This window comes from Camelina sativa, chromosome 4 (assembly GCF_000633955.1).
Source record: "Camelina sativa cultivar DH55 chromosome 4, Cs, whole genome shotgun sequence".
Taxonomy (NCBI): Eukaryota; Viridiplantae; Streptophyta; class Magnoliopsida; order Brassicales; family Brassicaceae; genus Camelina; species Camelina sativa.
Window position 1 is genome coordinate 28,042,530 of NC_025688.1, and position 16,418 is coordinate 28,058,947.

Sequence of the window (16,418 nt, forward strand, 5' to 3'; positions counted from 1 at the left end):
GAACCAGGCCTACATAGTATCTCGAGTGTAAACTACGATTTTATCCTCAGGAGAGTCACTATTGGGGCGTAATTATCAAAGCAAAAAAAAAAGAAAAAAAAAAAGAAGCAACTGCCGCTCATTCTTCAATCTCTGTTTTCTTACTGTCTCAGATCCGCCATTGAATGTTACTTCATCTTCATCTTCTTCTTCTTCTTCTTCTTCAACAATAATACTTAAAACGCAATTAGGGTTTCGATAACTTGAGTTTAGAAACAACAGCAGAAGGAGACTTGCTAGTTCTAAACTTCGTTCGCCTTAACTTCAACAAATTTGGTCTTACCTCTCAATAGGTCATAAAGTTCAAATTAGAGCTTTAGTCTTCCCCCCATCGATCCAGTGACCATGCCCGCTACCAAAAAGGTCTGTTTCCAATACTATCTCTCTGCTTCGTTAAAATTTTACTTCTTCATAATGTCTGAAATTTCCAATAATATATATATATATATATATATATATTATCTCAGATTTCGGACAGGAATCACTTAGGGAAAGTGTTCAACAAGCTATTGAATCAGATTGGAGATTCTCAAGAATTTGAGTTGCCAGATTGGTTGAACAAAGGGAAACCTACTCCTTACATCTTCATCAGGCGCAGTATCCTTTTTACTTTATCAACTATGTTTAGAAAATTTTACATATTTTTCACTTCATATATAATTTGTTTATATGCCTTAAGCTAGTTAAAGATATTTACTTGACGAAGAAAGTCAAAAAGAGAGTTGAAGATGATGGAATCTTCTGTTCTTGCTCCTCCTCTTCCCCTGGTTCTTCTTCTTCTTCAACTGTCTGTGGCAGTAACTGCCATTGTGGGTATGCCTCAGTTTTCCAATTCTACGTTTCTTCATCTATTGTTTCAGCATTTCATGTGTTTAGGATTTTTCTGTTTTATCTGATTGTGTTAGGATGCTATTCTCAACCTGTTCCTCAAGTTGCAAGTGTGGGAGTGAGTGTAACAATAAGCCATTCCAACAACGCCATGTCAAGAAGATGAAGTTAATTCAGGTAATTGTATCAATGGTTTTGCTCGGATTTAGTTGTTGTTGTTAGGGTTACTTGGTTTGTTATATGAGTTGTGTCTTGTAGACAGAAAAATGCGGATCAGGGATTGTTGCAGAAGAAGAAATCAAACCTGGAAAGTTTATCATTGAATATGTTGGAGAAGGTAGTTTGACTATTTGATGGTTTTGTCTCGCTGTTGAATTATATTACCAGTGTTGTTAAACTTGTTTGTTTTTTTGCTTCCGGAAATCTTTTGGTCAATGTAGTTATAGATGATAAGACTTGTGAAGAGAGACTTTGGAAGATGAAACACCGTGGCGAGACAAACTTTTACTTATGTGAGATTAACAGAGATATGGTGATTGATGCTACTCACAAGGGGAACAAATCTAGATATATCAATCATAGTTGCAACCCCAATACGCAGATGCAGAAATGGTTTGTTGTTATTAGTTGTCAATCCTTAGTGCTTGTTTTCTAGTTCAGTATAGTTGAGAGCAAAGTCATCCTATGGTTATCTTTTGCTTGCAATTAGGATTATAGACGGCGAGACAAGAATCGGCATTTTTGCTACGCGTGGCGTAAAGAAGGGAGAACATTTGACATATGATTATCAGTGAGATATTTTCCTCCCACTCAAGTTTGCTTTATAACATATATCTGGTTTCATAGCTTCTGCTTTCTCGTATCTATTGAGTTGTGACACTAAGAGATAGAGCAGGTTTGTTCAGTTTGGTGCAGATCAAGACTGTCATTGTGGAGCCGTAGGTTGCAGAATGAAGCTTGGGGTAAAACCTAGCAAACCTAAGGTAGCCTCGGATGAAGCTTTTCATCTAGTGGCACATGAAGTGGCCCAGACTCAGGCTCAGCCCAATGTATGTTCAAATTTATTTAAAATATAGATCTTGTCTTGGCCATTGCATAGTTTGTGAGATTCTGTGTGTTATGAAGTCTAGAGACTTACTTTTGTCCCATTTTTGGTTAGGTGCATCAAAATGGACATATACATGCAGGTAAGTATAGATTTTTTTCTGATGTACTTGCGAGTGGAGCTCATTGCCTTTTGGTTGTGTAAGAAAAGCAATTTTGGACCACGTTTTTTCAGGAAAATCATGGAACAATCTTAGTAAAGGGAAAATATGTTCTCGTAATTGCATTGGTGAAGTGATCAGGTTATCTCGCCCCATGAGTGATAGGTATTTTTATGTACTTTTGGACTCCTGGATTAGTATTATGGCTGATTCTATATTCTTCTTCAATGTGTTCATTTTTCTTTTTTGAGATTTTCAGGTGTTTTGGCCTGGTTAGACATTTTGATGTGTATTCAAGAAAGCACTCGGTATTACACTTAGCCGATTCCTTTGTTCACCTTCGAGAAATTGGCAAAATCATTCTCAGTTTAGACCTCAGCTAACATCTTTTAACTTGCCTCAGGTAATGTTCGAGGATGGTGTTACGGAGTTTATAGACATGTCGAGGGAAGATTGGGAGATTGTAACTGTCTAATATTGTTTTGAGGTAATTTAAACTCTTATTTGATTTCACTCTACGAATGAAAGAAACATTAGAACTAACAAATGCATAGATTATTAAATAACCCTTGCTGCTATGTTTCTGCAGAGTTGAGAAACCAATATGATCTAGCTATCTTGGTTTAACTGAAGTAATCAAAGAAACGGTCGTTCGGGATCATCAGCAGTGACATTGCTGTTGCATCTAAATTGGCTATATGTTGTACCATAATCTAATGTTTACAAAATATATATTTACTTGTAACCACATTTCTACTTTCTTTCTCATCCCTTTTGTCTCATGAGCATCTAATATGATGTCTTGCAAGAACTTTTTGGTTGTTGTATGAATAAGATATTATTTCCGGTAGTAGGTTTTGTAAGAACCGGTAATGCTATCATATCCGGTTTAGTTTTTTTTTTTGAATTTTCTATCCAAAGACCGGTTTGTTCTGTTTGCACGTGCTGATAAATAAGCTTCGTTCGTGCATCTTGTGTCGGTGTCGCCGACAAAAGCCAGTACTCGCAAAATCTGACCAGTTTTGTTTTCGCTATTTAGATTGCAATTGTTTTAAATGTAAAATGAGTTTGTGTGCTTACATAATAAAAAAAAATGTAGAAAAGTTACAAAAACATTTTACATTTGTTAATTTTGCAAAGATTAATGGTACACTGTAAAAAAAATAAACGGAAAGATTTTCTTATGTGAAACAAGTAATTGGATCAATGATATATTTTTGGTGGTAGGTGAGTGATGTGGGTGGGTGTATGGTTCTGGTTCACCAACTCAAAAAAAGCATATACAGTACATCACTGCAAGGGTTGGGGAATGATAGCGACAAGTTCTAACTGTGGTTGGTAAATCTTTTACTCATCAGTCATCACATTTCCTTTAAACAATTATGTAACTCATCTCGTTTAAATACCTTTTTGGAAAATATAGTTACATTGTCGAGTTACATAAAAATCATTTTTAAATATAATATGCATTAAAACTGGTTATATACATAGAAAAATAATTATAAAATTTTGTCTAAAAAATGAAATAAATTTAAGGAAGTGGACGGGTAAAGAGGTAAAGTCTAAAAAAAAACCCACCAAACTTTTTGGGATCTATCTCTCTGTTTAGTATTAGTATAAAACTATAAGAAGAGCCTCTGATGAAACAAACAAACTCGTCTTTTTAAAAATCTCTCTTACCACCGGAAAGATGAAGGTGATAGACAAGATCCAATCACTAGCCGACGAAGGCAAAACAGCTTTCTCCTTTGAGTTCTTCCCACCAAAGACAGAAGATGGAGTCGACAATCTCTTTGAGCGGATGGATCGAATGGTCGCTTATGGTCCAACGTTCTGCGATATCACTTGGGGAGCTGGTGGATCTACAGCAGATCTAACCCTTGACATCGCTTCGAGGATGCAGAACGTTGTTTGCGTTGAGAGTATGATGCATCTAACTTGCACTAACATGCCTGTTGAGAAGATTGATCATGCCCTTGAGACGATTAGATCTAATGGGATTCAGAATGTGCTTGCCCTTAGAGGTGATCCTCCTCATGGTCAGGATAAATTTGTTCAGGTTGAAGGTGGTTTCGGCTGTGCTTTGGATCTGGTTAATCATATTCGGACCAAGTATGGTGATTACTTTGGTATCACTGTTGCTGGTTATCCTGGTATTGAATTGTCTCTTTTTTAACAAAAATTTCGAATTTTGTCTTCTTCGTTTGTTGCTTAGAAAAAAAAAGGAATCCATTTTAACATTTTTTTGTGTGTTTGAAAATTTCAGAGGCTCATCCTGATGTTATTGGTGAGAATGGTCTTGCGTCTAATGAAGCTTATCAGAGTGATCTTGAGTATCTCAAGAAAAAGGTTTATTTTTTTGTTGTTGGTTTAATGCTTTCATCAATTTTTTTTTTTTTTGGTATGATTGTGTGTTTGAATTTGGGGTTCGTTTTTGGAACAGGTTGATGCTGGAGCAGATTTGATTGTTACTCAGCTTTTCTATGATACTGATATATTCCTGAAATTTGTGAGTGATTGTCGCCAAATTGGGATAAATTGTCCCATTGTTCCTGGAATTATGCCTATTAATAACTACAGAGGCTTCTTGCGTATGACTGGTTTCTGCAAGACTAAGGTATATAACCTTTCCTGATCTAAGGGTTTCTTACTTTTAGAGTAAACTTAAGACTTCATCTCTTAGCAATAAACACCAATTCCTGCAAATGGATAACCTTTTAAGGTGATGATATTGGTGTTGTGTTTTTTCATAAAGGTGTTTGTTTGCAAGCTTAGATATTTGGATTTAAAGAAAGTGTATTTAAAGGTTACTTAGTTTCGGAGAACAGTGTTGTCTTGAGTTTACATATGCTTTTGTTGATGGTGGTGACAGTCACATTATTAATGTAGATTTTAATGTTCCGTTTCATATTGTAGATACCAGTTGAGGTCATGGCTGCCTTGGAGCCTATCAAGGATAATGAAGAAGCTGTGAAAGCCTATGGTATTCACCTTGGAACTGAGATGTGTAAAAAGATGTTGGCTCATGGAATCAAGTCTCTTCATCTCTACACTCTGAACATGGAGAAGTCAGCTCTGGCAATATTGATGGTTGGTCTTCATTTTCTACTACCTTAAGCATCATATAGTTATTGGAGTTTCCTAACTTTCGTGGTGGTTTTGCAGAATCTTGGTATGATTGATGAGTCCAAAATTTCTCGCTCTTTACCATGGAGGCGCCCTGCAAATGTTTTCCGTACTAAAGAAGATGTGCGCCCCATTTTCTGGTAACCACACTTAGTTTCTGTTGTTCTCATTATGCCTCGCCACATATCTGAATCCCCAGAGAATATAAGACTTGAGCTTTCTTCTTATCTTTTAAAGGGCAAACCGTCCAAAGAGCTACATTTCCAGAACCAAGGGCTGGGAAGACTTCCCACAAGGTCGTTGGGGTGACTCACGTAGTGCTTCATATGGTGCACTCTCGGATCATCAGGTACTACATCATCTTTAATTGCATAACTCTCTTTCAGGATTTCATAGCAAATGGATTTCGAAAGGATTGGTCTTTATTGATTTGCTCTAGATTGTTGAATGTAACATCATCTTTTGAGCTTCTCTGCTGAAATAAATGCTTTTGTTGACAGTTCTCACGTCCACGAGCACGTGACAAGAAGCTTCAACAAGAATGGGCTGTCCCACTGAAAAGTGTTGAAGATATTCAGGAGGTAGAACATTTCTTTCACTACCACACATAAACTGCTGTTCCCCCACTTTCTCCTGTAAAAAAAAGGGCTGACACTTACAATTATCTTGCAAAAAACTGCCACATAACAGAAATTCAAGGAGCTCTGCCTTGGAAACCTAAAAAGCAGTCCCTGGTCTGAATTAGATGGACTCCAGCCAGAGACAAAGATAATAAACGAGCAACTGGTAAATATCAACTCCAAAGGCTTCTTGACCATCAATAGCCAGCCATCAGTCAATGCCGAGAGATCTGATTCCCCAACTGTTGGTGAGGAATCAGTCCCGTTCTGTTCTCATAGCAAATAGTGTTTCAGAGTTTTGATCCCAGATTCATGGATACTTGTGCTTGTGTTTGGTTTACAGGATGGGGAGGTCCTGTTGGATATGTATACCAAAAAGCTTATCTAGAGTTCTTCTGCTCAAAGGAGAAATTAGATGCAGTGGTGGAGAAATGCAAAGCTTTGCCATCGATTACTTTCATGGCCGTGAACAAAGGAGAAAACTGGGTATCCAACACCGCACAGTCTGATGTGAATGCAGTTACTTGGGGAGTTTTCCCGGCTAAGGAAATCATTCAACCAACCATTGTCGACCCCGCTAGCTTCAAAGTCTGGAAGGATGAAGCATTTGAGACTTGGTCTAGAAGCTGGGCTAACTTGTACCCTGAAGCCGACCCTTCCAGAAACTTGCTCGATGAGGTAAGCTCTGATCGGATTAGTTATTGCTCTTGACAATGGTTTATTTATAAAATGACTAATGGACATTTGATCCAAAATGCAGGTGAAGAACAGCTACTATTTGGTAAGCTTGGTGGAGAACGATTACATCAATGGTAACATATTCGCCGTCTTTGCTGATCTTTGAGAAAATCTTAGAAGAAACAATTACAGTATATCGTTTCCTACTGCTTTCCTGATTTGCTTTTGTAATTTCTCAAAAATATTGGGATTTTGGTTCTTACATCTTTTTACCACTACAGTATTGATTTGCCAATAATGTTATTGATTATAAGCATCTGTTTCACTACCTTAAAAGATCCAAAAACAAAACCAAAACACTGTAATGTTATTATGACTTTATAGACAGCAAAAGATGAAATAGGAATCTAGGAATAGGAATCTAGGCTTAAACTTTCCTCTTGTTCATATTAGTTGCAAAAGATATCTAGGAATATGAATCTTAGGCTACACATTGGTTTAATGATCATTGGTTGCTCACAATCGGGAGTTGTAGGAGTTTTAACAGTACTAGAGAACTAGACCAAGTTCTGATGGCTTCAGTGAACTTCCCAAACGGTAGTTATAGAGATAGTAGTGAAACAGTTCATTTCCTGGAGTAAACCTCAACTCTTTGAAGAAACTCTCATTGTGCATCACATCTGACACGTATAACAGATCAAAACCTTTTTGCTTAAAGATGATTAGTGCATCCTTCATCAGCTGGGGAAACGAGGTTACTGTCGCGACATTGTAGTAAGAATAAGCACATTCCAGTGTTGTGTATTTCTTGTTGCTGTTGATAGTTGCAGGGACACTGTAGAAGCTGCAGAAGTCAGTGACGTCATGAGTTTCAGGGCTTACAACTAAGTAACTGTAGATGACATTTTCCCGGGGGAGGAGCCAGTGCTTGACATCGTTTTCATCAAAGTCAGCCGCAACTCCAAACTGGCAAAGGTAGTTCCTGAGCAACTCTGTAACAGCTGGGACATCACGTCGTTCCATTTCCCTAAATCCAGGAGTGATTGGTGCATCTGGTAGCTTGTTAACTTTGATGGCCATGCTCATAGTCATTCTTCCACTAAGACTTTTTATCCCAACATAGATTATTCGGGTTCAATAATCTTCCCCAGTATCGGCAGGTGGTAAGTGGTCTAGAAAGTACAAGATATGAGGTATAAGTAGCTTGCCATATATTCTGCAAGTGAACCCTTCTAGTCACCTCCTTGATCATGACAGGAGCAAGTCCCTTAGACCTGAGCTTCTTGTGAACACACAAGAAAATGATCTTTGCCATTTTAATAACCTCATCACGCACCCTGATTCTTACTGGCACGCCACCGATGAAAGCAACTAGTTTCTTCGAGGTCTTGACGCGGACTCCAATGTGCCAGCTCTGGTAATAACCAGGTGGACACAATGCCCACCTTAGAAACTCTGTGGAGTAATCAGCCTTGAACGCTACTTCAGAATAGTTTTCTTTGAAAAAGTTGTAAACCTCTGAACACACATCATCAGAGTTCAAATCGGAGGTGGTCCATTCGAATTGACCAGGAAGGTTATACGGCTCTTGCTTGACCTTAGACACCAAAGTTGCGGGCTCTATTGGGCCTTCAGGCAAACTAGTGTCCTGGATATCCTTAAGCTGCGCAACAGGTTGAGTCTCCCAGAACTTATGGGTCTCTGAACACTGCTGTAGTAACCTTCCAACTATGGTTTGACCTAAAGTATCGTCCATGGGTAACTGAATTTGTAAGTTCTTGGCATCAGCACCTCCTAGAGTGTCCTTCACAGGATTCGGTTTTGGATATGACATTGTGATGTTTCGTCTGCCACAAAAAGTTTGATGGCTCAGTCATGATGAATACGCAGCGTATTAAGCTAGCAAGCAAAAACGCACTCTAGCAACAGCCATGGATCAAATTTTGAAAACGAATAAGAAAGCTACAGTATGAAGCACAAAATTAGTGAACCCTAGCTATCCCAAAATCTCCAGCAACAATAATACACAAATGCTTTTCGATTTTGCAAAATTGTAAACAAAATCGAGTATCGGGTCTATAGATAGAGTTAGAATAATCTGATACACAGCCAGGAATGAAACAAGGAAAATAACCTAGAAATCTGAGTCCAGCGAATAGTATCAACAGTGACAAATTGCTTACCAAAAGCTCCGGGTTGAAGTGCGAGAGCAAGAATCGGAAGTAGGTCACCGGAAAATAGTTGAGCTACGATCGGAGGATACTGAGAGCAAACATAAATTGGAAACTTCTGGAGAAACAGAGAGAGAGGGGCGAGTCCTGAAAGATGATGATGACTACTAGGACGACGCGGAAATGTTCAGACGATTTTGCCCCTAAGGTTCCGCCTTCAAAACTTACCGTCAGATTGAGGTGAGTCCACGTGTCATCATCTGCCTTTCAAACTTTTGGCGCCACAACTCCCTCCTCAAAAAGACCAAAAATATTCAATTGGTCAAAACCACAAACGGAGACCGTCCGTTATAATTGACGCTCTTTATTGGGCCCATTAGGCCCACTTAACTCCCACTAATTCTTTCTGAGAGTTATCACTTATCACTTATCACTTATCACTTGTCAGTATCACTATCAGTATAATTGAGTCATTCAAACTGACAAACTTGAAGACTAATGTATTTTTCAAAAAAAAAAAAGAAACATGAATGTTAAAATAACAAATAGGAAACTATGTAGATAAATTGATGAAGATTGCAGAGAAGGATTTGATAAGCTTTTATGATTAGAATCATATTTCAAAGAACATATAAATTTAGAGCACAAGAGACAAAGACTTACAATAAAAGGCTTGAAAAGTGTTTTAAAAAAAGTGACGGAAGAAAGCAAACTTATTATACTAATGACGTATACAAGAAAGAGTTGAATTCTCGATGTAGATGCTACATAGTTTGGTTCTCATCCTTAACTCAACAAGAACAATTAGAATGAAAACAAACCATTTGCCAGAAGCAAACTATGCCACCAAGTTCTGCAAAAATAAGCTATTTCAATAATCGTCTCCTTTGCAAATAACCTCTTTGCAAGTTGGCCGCAACAAGATTGTATGCTCAAACTGAGAAACATAGCTTCCTTTCACATCACAAACTGGAGGACATGGCTACAAATAGCCCAAAGAAACCAACTTTCATCAAAAAAAAATGTTCTTGAACAGAAGGATCAGAGGATATACATAGTCTTTAGGAGTTTACCTCAATTATGCCAGAATCACAAAGATTTTTTAATGCCATCAAGTATTTTGTTTCACCAAGACGGTCCAAATAGCGTCTGCAGAAGGCTAGAGTGGAGAAGTTCTTGTTTATGGTAGCAAGGAGTTGTTTCGCTCTTGGTAACCTCAAAGGGACATGTCCCACATCGTAGTTTTTCATGTAATGGCTACACTCCAAGTCTTCTCTCACATATCCTTTCCCTGCAAAGATGACACGAGAGACAAACCACTTTATTGCTGCATTCTCAAAATCTACATTTCTTGTAGTTTGATATGTGAGAATTGTTCTTACCGGTTGATCCAAAAGTTTCAATGGCATATAGTTCACCCTCTTCCATTTTCGTCTGCTCGCCTCCTCTAACATTAGGAACAGATTTTTCAGCGTGTATCCGATAGCGTCCAATGCTGTGCCCTTTCAGATTTCTGATACTTTTGACTGCCCACAAAGGACACAACATTGTTAAAGTTTTCTGATACTAATCCATATAGAAACTACCATTGAAGTAATCAGTTACCTTGGTATACTTTTCCATTGATTTCAACCTCATAAGACTCCATGACCTCCTGAATTGCAGCACCAACATCACAGAGCCGGACATCTACCCCGGCTTCCTGAACCAACAAAGGACTTACTAAGTTGGATTGAACAATAAAAAGATGCAAAACGAAGAATCTCAACGTGGTTATAAGAAAATGATGCAAACTTCAAAGTAGAAGTCGCTACAGAATGAATGGCTGCATTCACCATAGCCGAGAACAGAAGAATCCCACAAGTTGTCATAGAGACAGAATGAGTACCTTAATACCAGTATATGTTGCTTCACGCGAGGCTGCTAAAAGAGGATCAAACATAGGATTGAACGCAACAGTGAAAGCAGAATCCACGATGTGTCCTGCCAAAACAACATAATCATTGTTTTTGTGGGACATTTTACATAGAGGGACAAAAGAGATAGATAGAAATGTTTTTTGTTCAGATCATACCATCGATATGTGTTCCAAAATCCAACTTCATCACATCATCATACTGAAGGACAGTCTTATCTCCAGAGTTTGGTGTCCAATGGGCAGCAACACTGGAAAGTTCAAGTAAATCTGAGCCGCGTTGATCGAGTCAAAGATCAAAGAAATGCAGAAAGAATGAAAAAAGGTAGAACTAACTTATTCAGAGAACACCCTGTAGGGAATGCAATACCAGCTTGAAGACCATTCTCTGATATCAACTTACGAACAGTGTCCTCTAAAGTCTCACAGAGATCAATCATCAACATTCCAGGTTTCAATATGTTTCTCACATACTTCCTAACTTGACGATGAACTTCCGCTGCTTGGCGAAGAGAGTTATATATCGGTTTTTGCAGCCGCTCCATCTCTCTTTTCTCCTCAGATGTTGTCCTCCACAAATGACTGCATTACAATACTATAGACTTAGTAGCTAGAAAGACAAAGTGTTACATAGAATCTAGTCTAGACAAGGTAATGTGAACTTACTCATCCTTGTAGTGTTGGATTTCACCTTCAGGAAACTCACCAGAAGGGTAGAGCTCAAGAACAGGAATTGAAGGTGGATCAGTCTGTTGAAGAGAATTCTTCTTCTTCCTATTAAACAATCATCATCAGATTTTTTTGAGCAAGATCATCAAAGCAAAACACCGAACAATCTATAGTACTCAAAACAATGTTCTCACTTGCTTTTACTTTTCTTCTTTTTCTTCTTCGTTGAAGTCTCAGCTAAAATGAAAAGACAAAAGTATTAACCAACCATTAAAAAGGAAGAGACTTGAGAAACTCAGAACCAACTTGACGTAGACTAGTTACTCGAAAGTTAGCATCTTTGATGACATAAGATCCCAAATTCCCATCTAATTTATAATAATCAAGAACACACTAAACCATCTTTTGTTCCCTCATGATTGCAGAATTGAACCACAAGATAAATCAGAAACACGAAATGGTTTTTACCTTTCACTTCATATTCTTCTTTCTCATCTTCATCAAGATCAAGATTCTTGGTTAAGTCAGAAGCTAATTGAGTCTCTTTTCCATTAGAGGACTCGGCTTCAGTATTATGCTTCTCATCCTCCATAGCTTCTACTTCTTAGTTTCCTATCGTCATCTCAACAAATTCTAAACAAGGCACACACAGTATTGTATATGAGAAATCGTACCAAGCAAGCTCAATGAGAGTTGCCGAAGAAAAAAAATTCAGAAAACGAAGAAGAAGTCAAAGTCAAAGAAAAACATAAAACGTTTTACAAAATTGCAAATTACCCCAACAAAACTTTCATATGTACACATTAACAAATAAACAACCCTCCACATTAAAACTTAACGCTCCTTATTGGGCCCCAATATTAATAGGCCCACTAACATTAATCTGGCTTATCTTATCTGATTAATTTTTTAATTAAGAAAGCAATTGAAAAAGAAAAAAAAAAACCTATCGATAATACATACATTCACGGACAAGAGAACCGTTACGCTTGTGAAAGCATTATGTAACGGCTAGTTTCCTAATTGTCTCTTCTTCTCTAATTCGTTCTTCCCCCTTTTCTCTTCGTCTAGGGTTTCGAAAATTTTCCAATCCGATTTGAACAATTCCTGTTTCTAATCGGAACCAAAGTCTCCGGTGATTTTTGAAAAAAACCCGACCCGATTGTAATGGAGGCGAAAATCAGCCGATCTATGGCACATCCATCTACACCGGCGATTACTGCTCCGACGCCTGTTCCTCCACCGTCGACGAGGCGACCGAGAGTGAGGGAGGTGAGCTCGAGGTTCATGTCTCCCTCTTCCTCGTCGTCTTCGTCATCTTCCTCCTCTTCCGCCGCCGGAGATCTGCATCATCACCAACACCAGAGGTCGACTTCGGCTCAGAGGATGAGACGGCAGTTGAAAATGCAAGACGGCGACGAGAATCGTCCTACCGAGACGGCGCGTAGCTTAGACTCGCCGTTTCCAATTCAACAACTCGACGGGGGTAAAAACCCTAAGCAGCAGATTCGATCTAAGCCGTTGAAAGAGAACGGCCACCGTCTCGACACTCCAACAGCGACGGCGATGTTGTTGCCGCCTCCGTCTAGATCAAGGATTAATCAACAGCGTTTGCTTACCGCCTCCGCCGCGACGAGGCTTCTCCGATCAAGCCTATCTTCGTCTACAGACGGTGAAGAAGACAGTAACAGATCCAACGGCTCAGATCTGTTTCCAACAATCAGGAACCAGGCAAAGGTTTTGAACACTCCCAACGCCTCACCTCTTTCTCGATCCCTGAGTTCCGACGATGCTTCCATGTTTCGAGAGGTAAGAGCTTCATTGTCGCTTAAAAATGGGGTTGGTTTGTCATTGCCTCCGGTGGCTCCTAATTCGAAGATTCAAGCTGATACAAAGAAGCAGAAGAAATTTTTAGGACAACAAGCTGATGTACATTCTCTGAAACTGCTCCATAACCGCTGCTTGCAATGGAGATTTGCCAACGCAAATGCTGAGGTCAAAACACAGGCTCAGAAAGCACAAGCCGAGGTCAGTTTCTGCTTTTGCACAGTATCAGAGTTGTGTTTGGTATGTAGATCCAGTAAAGTTTGAAACATTAACATAAGCAGAAATCTTTGAATTGAATCTCATATCTGTATTCGGTAGATAGATCAGTATGATTTTGACATTAACATCAGTGTTAGAAGTGAATTGCACAATACCAGAGTTGTGGTGTATAGATCAGTATGATTCTGACATTAACATCAGTGTTAGAAGTGAATTGCACAATACCAGAGTTGTGTTTGGTGTATAGATCAGTATAATTCTGACATTAACATCAGTGTTAGAAGTGAATTGCACAATCTCAGAGTTGTGTTTGGTGTATAGATCAAAGTTTGAAACATTAGCATCCGTCTTAAAAATGAATGTGGTTTAGGTGATGGTAATTTTATGAATTAGGACGAAGTAGCAATAAGTCTCTACCTTTAACTGTAAAGTGTTGTTCTTGCAGAGAATGTTTTATTCCCTTGGTTTGAAAATGTCAGAGTTGTCCGATTCTGTACAGAAGAAACGCATAGAACTCCAACGTTTACGGAGACTTAAGGCTGTTACAGAGATTGTAGAGTCTCAAGTAAGTAAAATCTTAAATTTCAACATTTGAGCACATATGTATAGTTTGTGATACTTTGTGACTAAACTATATTTAACTCTATGCAGACTCCCTATTTGGAGCAATGGGCTGTCCTTGAAGAAGAATTCTCAACTTCACTATCAGAGACAACTGAAGCGTTGGTGAATGCTTCATTGCGTTTACCTCTGGATTCAAAAACTAAGGTATATATTGTTTTGGTCTCGTCAACTAGGTAGAACACTGTTTCATTTTTATATCTTCTGTACTAAACATTTGCATTCTTATTAACCAGGTTGAGACTAAAGAGTTAGCAGAAGCACTTGCTGTCGCTTCAAAGTCTATGGAAGGCATTGTGCATAACATTGGAAATCTTTTGCCTAAGGTTAGCAAAATACAATCATTGTGCATCATATTAAACAAAATTATTTACATTTTTCCTAGACAAGCAGCTGTTGAAACTGAGACAACTTCTTTTGATGTATTTTGCAGACACAAGAGATGGAGACTTTGATGTCGGAACTAGCAAGAGTAAGCAGCAGAGAAAAAGCATCAGTAGAAGATTGCAGAGTTGCACTGCTTAAAACACATTCATCACAGGTATACATACACATACATACATTTTGGGGATATAGCCCTTTGTTTCCTTTTTACTTTATGTAATCTTGAAGTGTTTGTTTTCTTCTGCAGATTGAAGAATGCTATCTCAGAAGTCAGCTTATCCAGCACCAGAAGAAATGCGTTCAGCAAGAGTGAACAACTTCGGTTTGATGATTTTTTCCCCCAGAAGGGTACTACTTATACAGTAAAAAAGCGAGCCATAGTTAGCATAGTTACTACTATCTCTTCGGTTTGGCTTCGAACTCATCATAATCTGTCTTCTTTACATACCTGAAATAACAATTGAATGTGTATATATACATCAGTTGTCTTGTAATAATACGTGATTGTCAATGATCCATTAGTTTTGTCTCGAGCAGTTAAGTAATTGAAATTTGGATGTTTCAAACTTTCGACAACAAATCTCATCAAACACTTTTAGTCGAGTTATAATTAAACCAATGTAAACCGGGATTCTATCGCGATAGGTCATAAACAGGCCCATTAATGTTGATCTGGCCCAAATTTCCAACGATGAAGTCAATGAAAACGGACGGCTCTGATTTATCCTTTTTGTTGAAGGCGGCGGTGAGATTATAAAAGCCCTTTTAGGATGAGGAGTTTTTTGAAGCAGAGGAAGTCTAAGAAGGAAACAACAATGGCGTTGAAGTTTCTGAACAAGAAGGGATGGCATACGGGAACTCTCCGCAACATTGAGAAAGTATGGAAAGCTGAGCAGAAGCACGAAGCCGAGCAGAAAACGTTAGAGGAGCTTCGTCTCCAAATCCAACAAGAGAAGGAGCGTTCTGAGCTTGGCGAAATCAAGGAACAGGCCGGTCTCGTTCCGTAAGTTTTTCTAATTCTCCACCCTTAATTAGTTTCCAAATTCGATTTCAATTGGTATATATATAGTTCAAATTAGGGTTATTTTGGTATATATAGCAAATTAGGGTTATTGATTAAAGTTTGATGTTTCGAAATATATATCTTTTACATTGGTGTTAAGTGATTGGATTTTGTTAACCTTTGAATGATGTAAAGACTATCTGAATTTGATACCAATCGGTCTGTAGTTGTGATTAGGCGATAAAGTTCGAATCTTAGTATATCTTAAGTGTCTGTTGGGAGTTGTTGAGTGTTTGTTTTTTAACCTTAAGTTTTGTTGTTTATTCCTGTAGGAAGAGGCAAGAGAGAGTGGAGTTCATGTATGATTCAGAATTATTAACAGTGAAAGAGAATGCCAGGAGTTCAGGACATGGTGTTTCGTTTCAGAATCAAAATCAGCGAGCCACAGCTGATGCTAGTTGTGTTACTACTACTACTGCTAAGAACAAGAAGCAGAAGCAGTCGGTTCCTGGTGCCTTATTTGATGATTATAAGACTAAGACACACTTCGCCAATGATTCTTGGCGCAAATCCCACTCCGACCCTTTGCTTCTCATCAGGCAGCAAGAGCTGGCAGCTCGCAAATCTGTAAGTTACCTTTTTCTTCTTTCTTTACTTCACTTCACTTGTGTGTCTCTCTCTCTCTCTTTGAGCTGTTGCGATTTTTAATCGTGGTTGATTTGGATTCTGCTGCTGACCTATTGGATTGTGTTTCTTCGTCTTTTACAGGTGAAAAGAAAAGTGAGAGGATAATGATGGAGCGAGCGACGTGAGAAAAACATCAGCGTAGAATGTTATGGCATCACAATCAATCTTCATAACACACAATCTCTGATTGCTTTCTCCGAAGCATACTCTTTAGTGAAACAAACAAAGCTTTTTTTTAGTTTGAAACAGTAGTTAGTTGAATTTGTAAATACGCCCCTTGTCTTATAATGTCAAATAATCTTTTCCATTATTTTATCCAGAAACCAGAATTTAGCAGAAACAGATGTGACGTTGAGTATTTGGGAGTTCCAGGGACAAATTTCAACAAGCAAAGTGAGAATTTTCCATTGGACTTAACCAAGCTAA

The 16,418-nt window shown here is 38.4% G+C and overlaps 5 protein-coding genes and 1 pseudogene across 5 annotated transcripts; 4 read left to right on the forward strand and 2 right to left on the reverse strand.

Moving 5' to 3' along the window:
- On the forward strand, positions 80-2,979 carry LOC104782955 (histone-lysine N-methyltransferase ASHH3). The gene is made up of 13 exons (XM_010508026.1): positions 80-402; positions 507-636; positions 729-852; positions 945-1,044; positions 1,126-1,204; positions 1,308-1,479; positions 1,577-1,657; positions 1,763-1,916; positions 2,027-2,054; positions 2,147-2,237; positions 2,332-2,380; positions 2,476-2,559; positions 2,662-2,979. The coding sequence occupies exons 1-12, from the start codon at positions 385-387 to the stop codon at positions 2,545-2,547; spliced, it is 1,098 nt and encodes a 365-aa protein (XP_010506328.1). The 5' UTR covers positions 80-384; the 3' UTR covers positions 2,548-2,559; positions 2,662-2,979.
- Positions 3,708-6,812, forward strand: LOC104782957 (methylenetetrahydrofolate reductase 2). Its single transcript, XM_010508027.2, has 10 exons — positions 3,708-4,225; positions 4,339-4,421; positions 4,516-4,689; positions 4,989-5,162; positions 5,238-5,338; positions 5,436-5,547; positions 5,699-5,779; positions 5,889-6,066; positions 6,162-6,496; positions 6,579-6,812. Exons 1-10 carry the CDS (start codon positions 3,763-3,765, stop codon positions 6,660-6,662), a joined length of 1,785 nt encoding a protein of 594 aa, XP_010506329.1. The 5' UTR covers positions 3,708-3,762; the 3' UTR covers positions 6,663-6,812.
- Positions 6,732-9,127, reverse strand: LOC104782956 (annotated as a pseudogene).
- On the reverse strand, positions 9,363-12,012 carry LOC104782958 (methionine aminopeptidase 2A-like). The gene is made up of 10 exons (XM_010508028.2): positions 11,720-12,012; positions 11,446-11,488; positions 11,249-11,356; positions 10,919-11,164; positions 10,742-10,833; positions 10,556-10,650; positions 10,273-10,369; positions 10,050-10,193; positions 9,741-9,958; positions 9,363-9,649 (listed from the first exon to the last, which is right to left on the reverse strand). Exons 1-10 carry the CDS (start codon positions 11,841-11,843, stop codon positions 9,539-9,541), a joined length of 1,278 nt encoding a protein of 425 aa, XP_010506330.1. The 5' UTR covers positions 11,844-12,012; the 3' UTR covers positions 9,363-9,538.
- On the forward strand, positions 12,235-14,833 carry LOC104782959 (protein ENDOSPERM DEFECTIVE 1-like). Its single transcript, XM_010508030.2, has 6 exons — positions 12,235-13,279; positions 13,743-13,862; positions 13,949-14,065; positions 14,155-14,244; positions 14,352-14,459; positions 14,550-14,833. Exons 1-6 carry the CDS (start codon positions 12,419-12,421, stop codon positions 14,613-14,615), a joined length of 1,362 nt encoding a protein of 453 aa, XP_010506332.1. The 5' UTR covers positions 12,235-12,418; the 3' UTR covers positions 14,616-14,833.
- LOC109132727 (pre-mRNA-splicing factor CWC25 homolog) lies at positions 15,064-16,302 on the forward strand. Its single transcript, XM_019245076.1, has 3 exons — positions 15,064-15,305; positions 15,638-15,932; positions 16,074-16,302. The coding sequence occupies exons 1-3, from the start codon at positions 15,073-15,075 to the stop codon at positions 16,095-16,097; spliced, it is 552 nt and encodes a 183-aa protein (XP_019100621.1). The 5' UTR covers positions 15,064-15,072; the 3' UTR covers positions 16,098-16,302.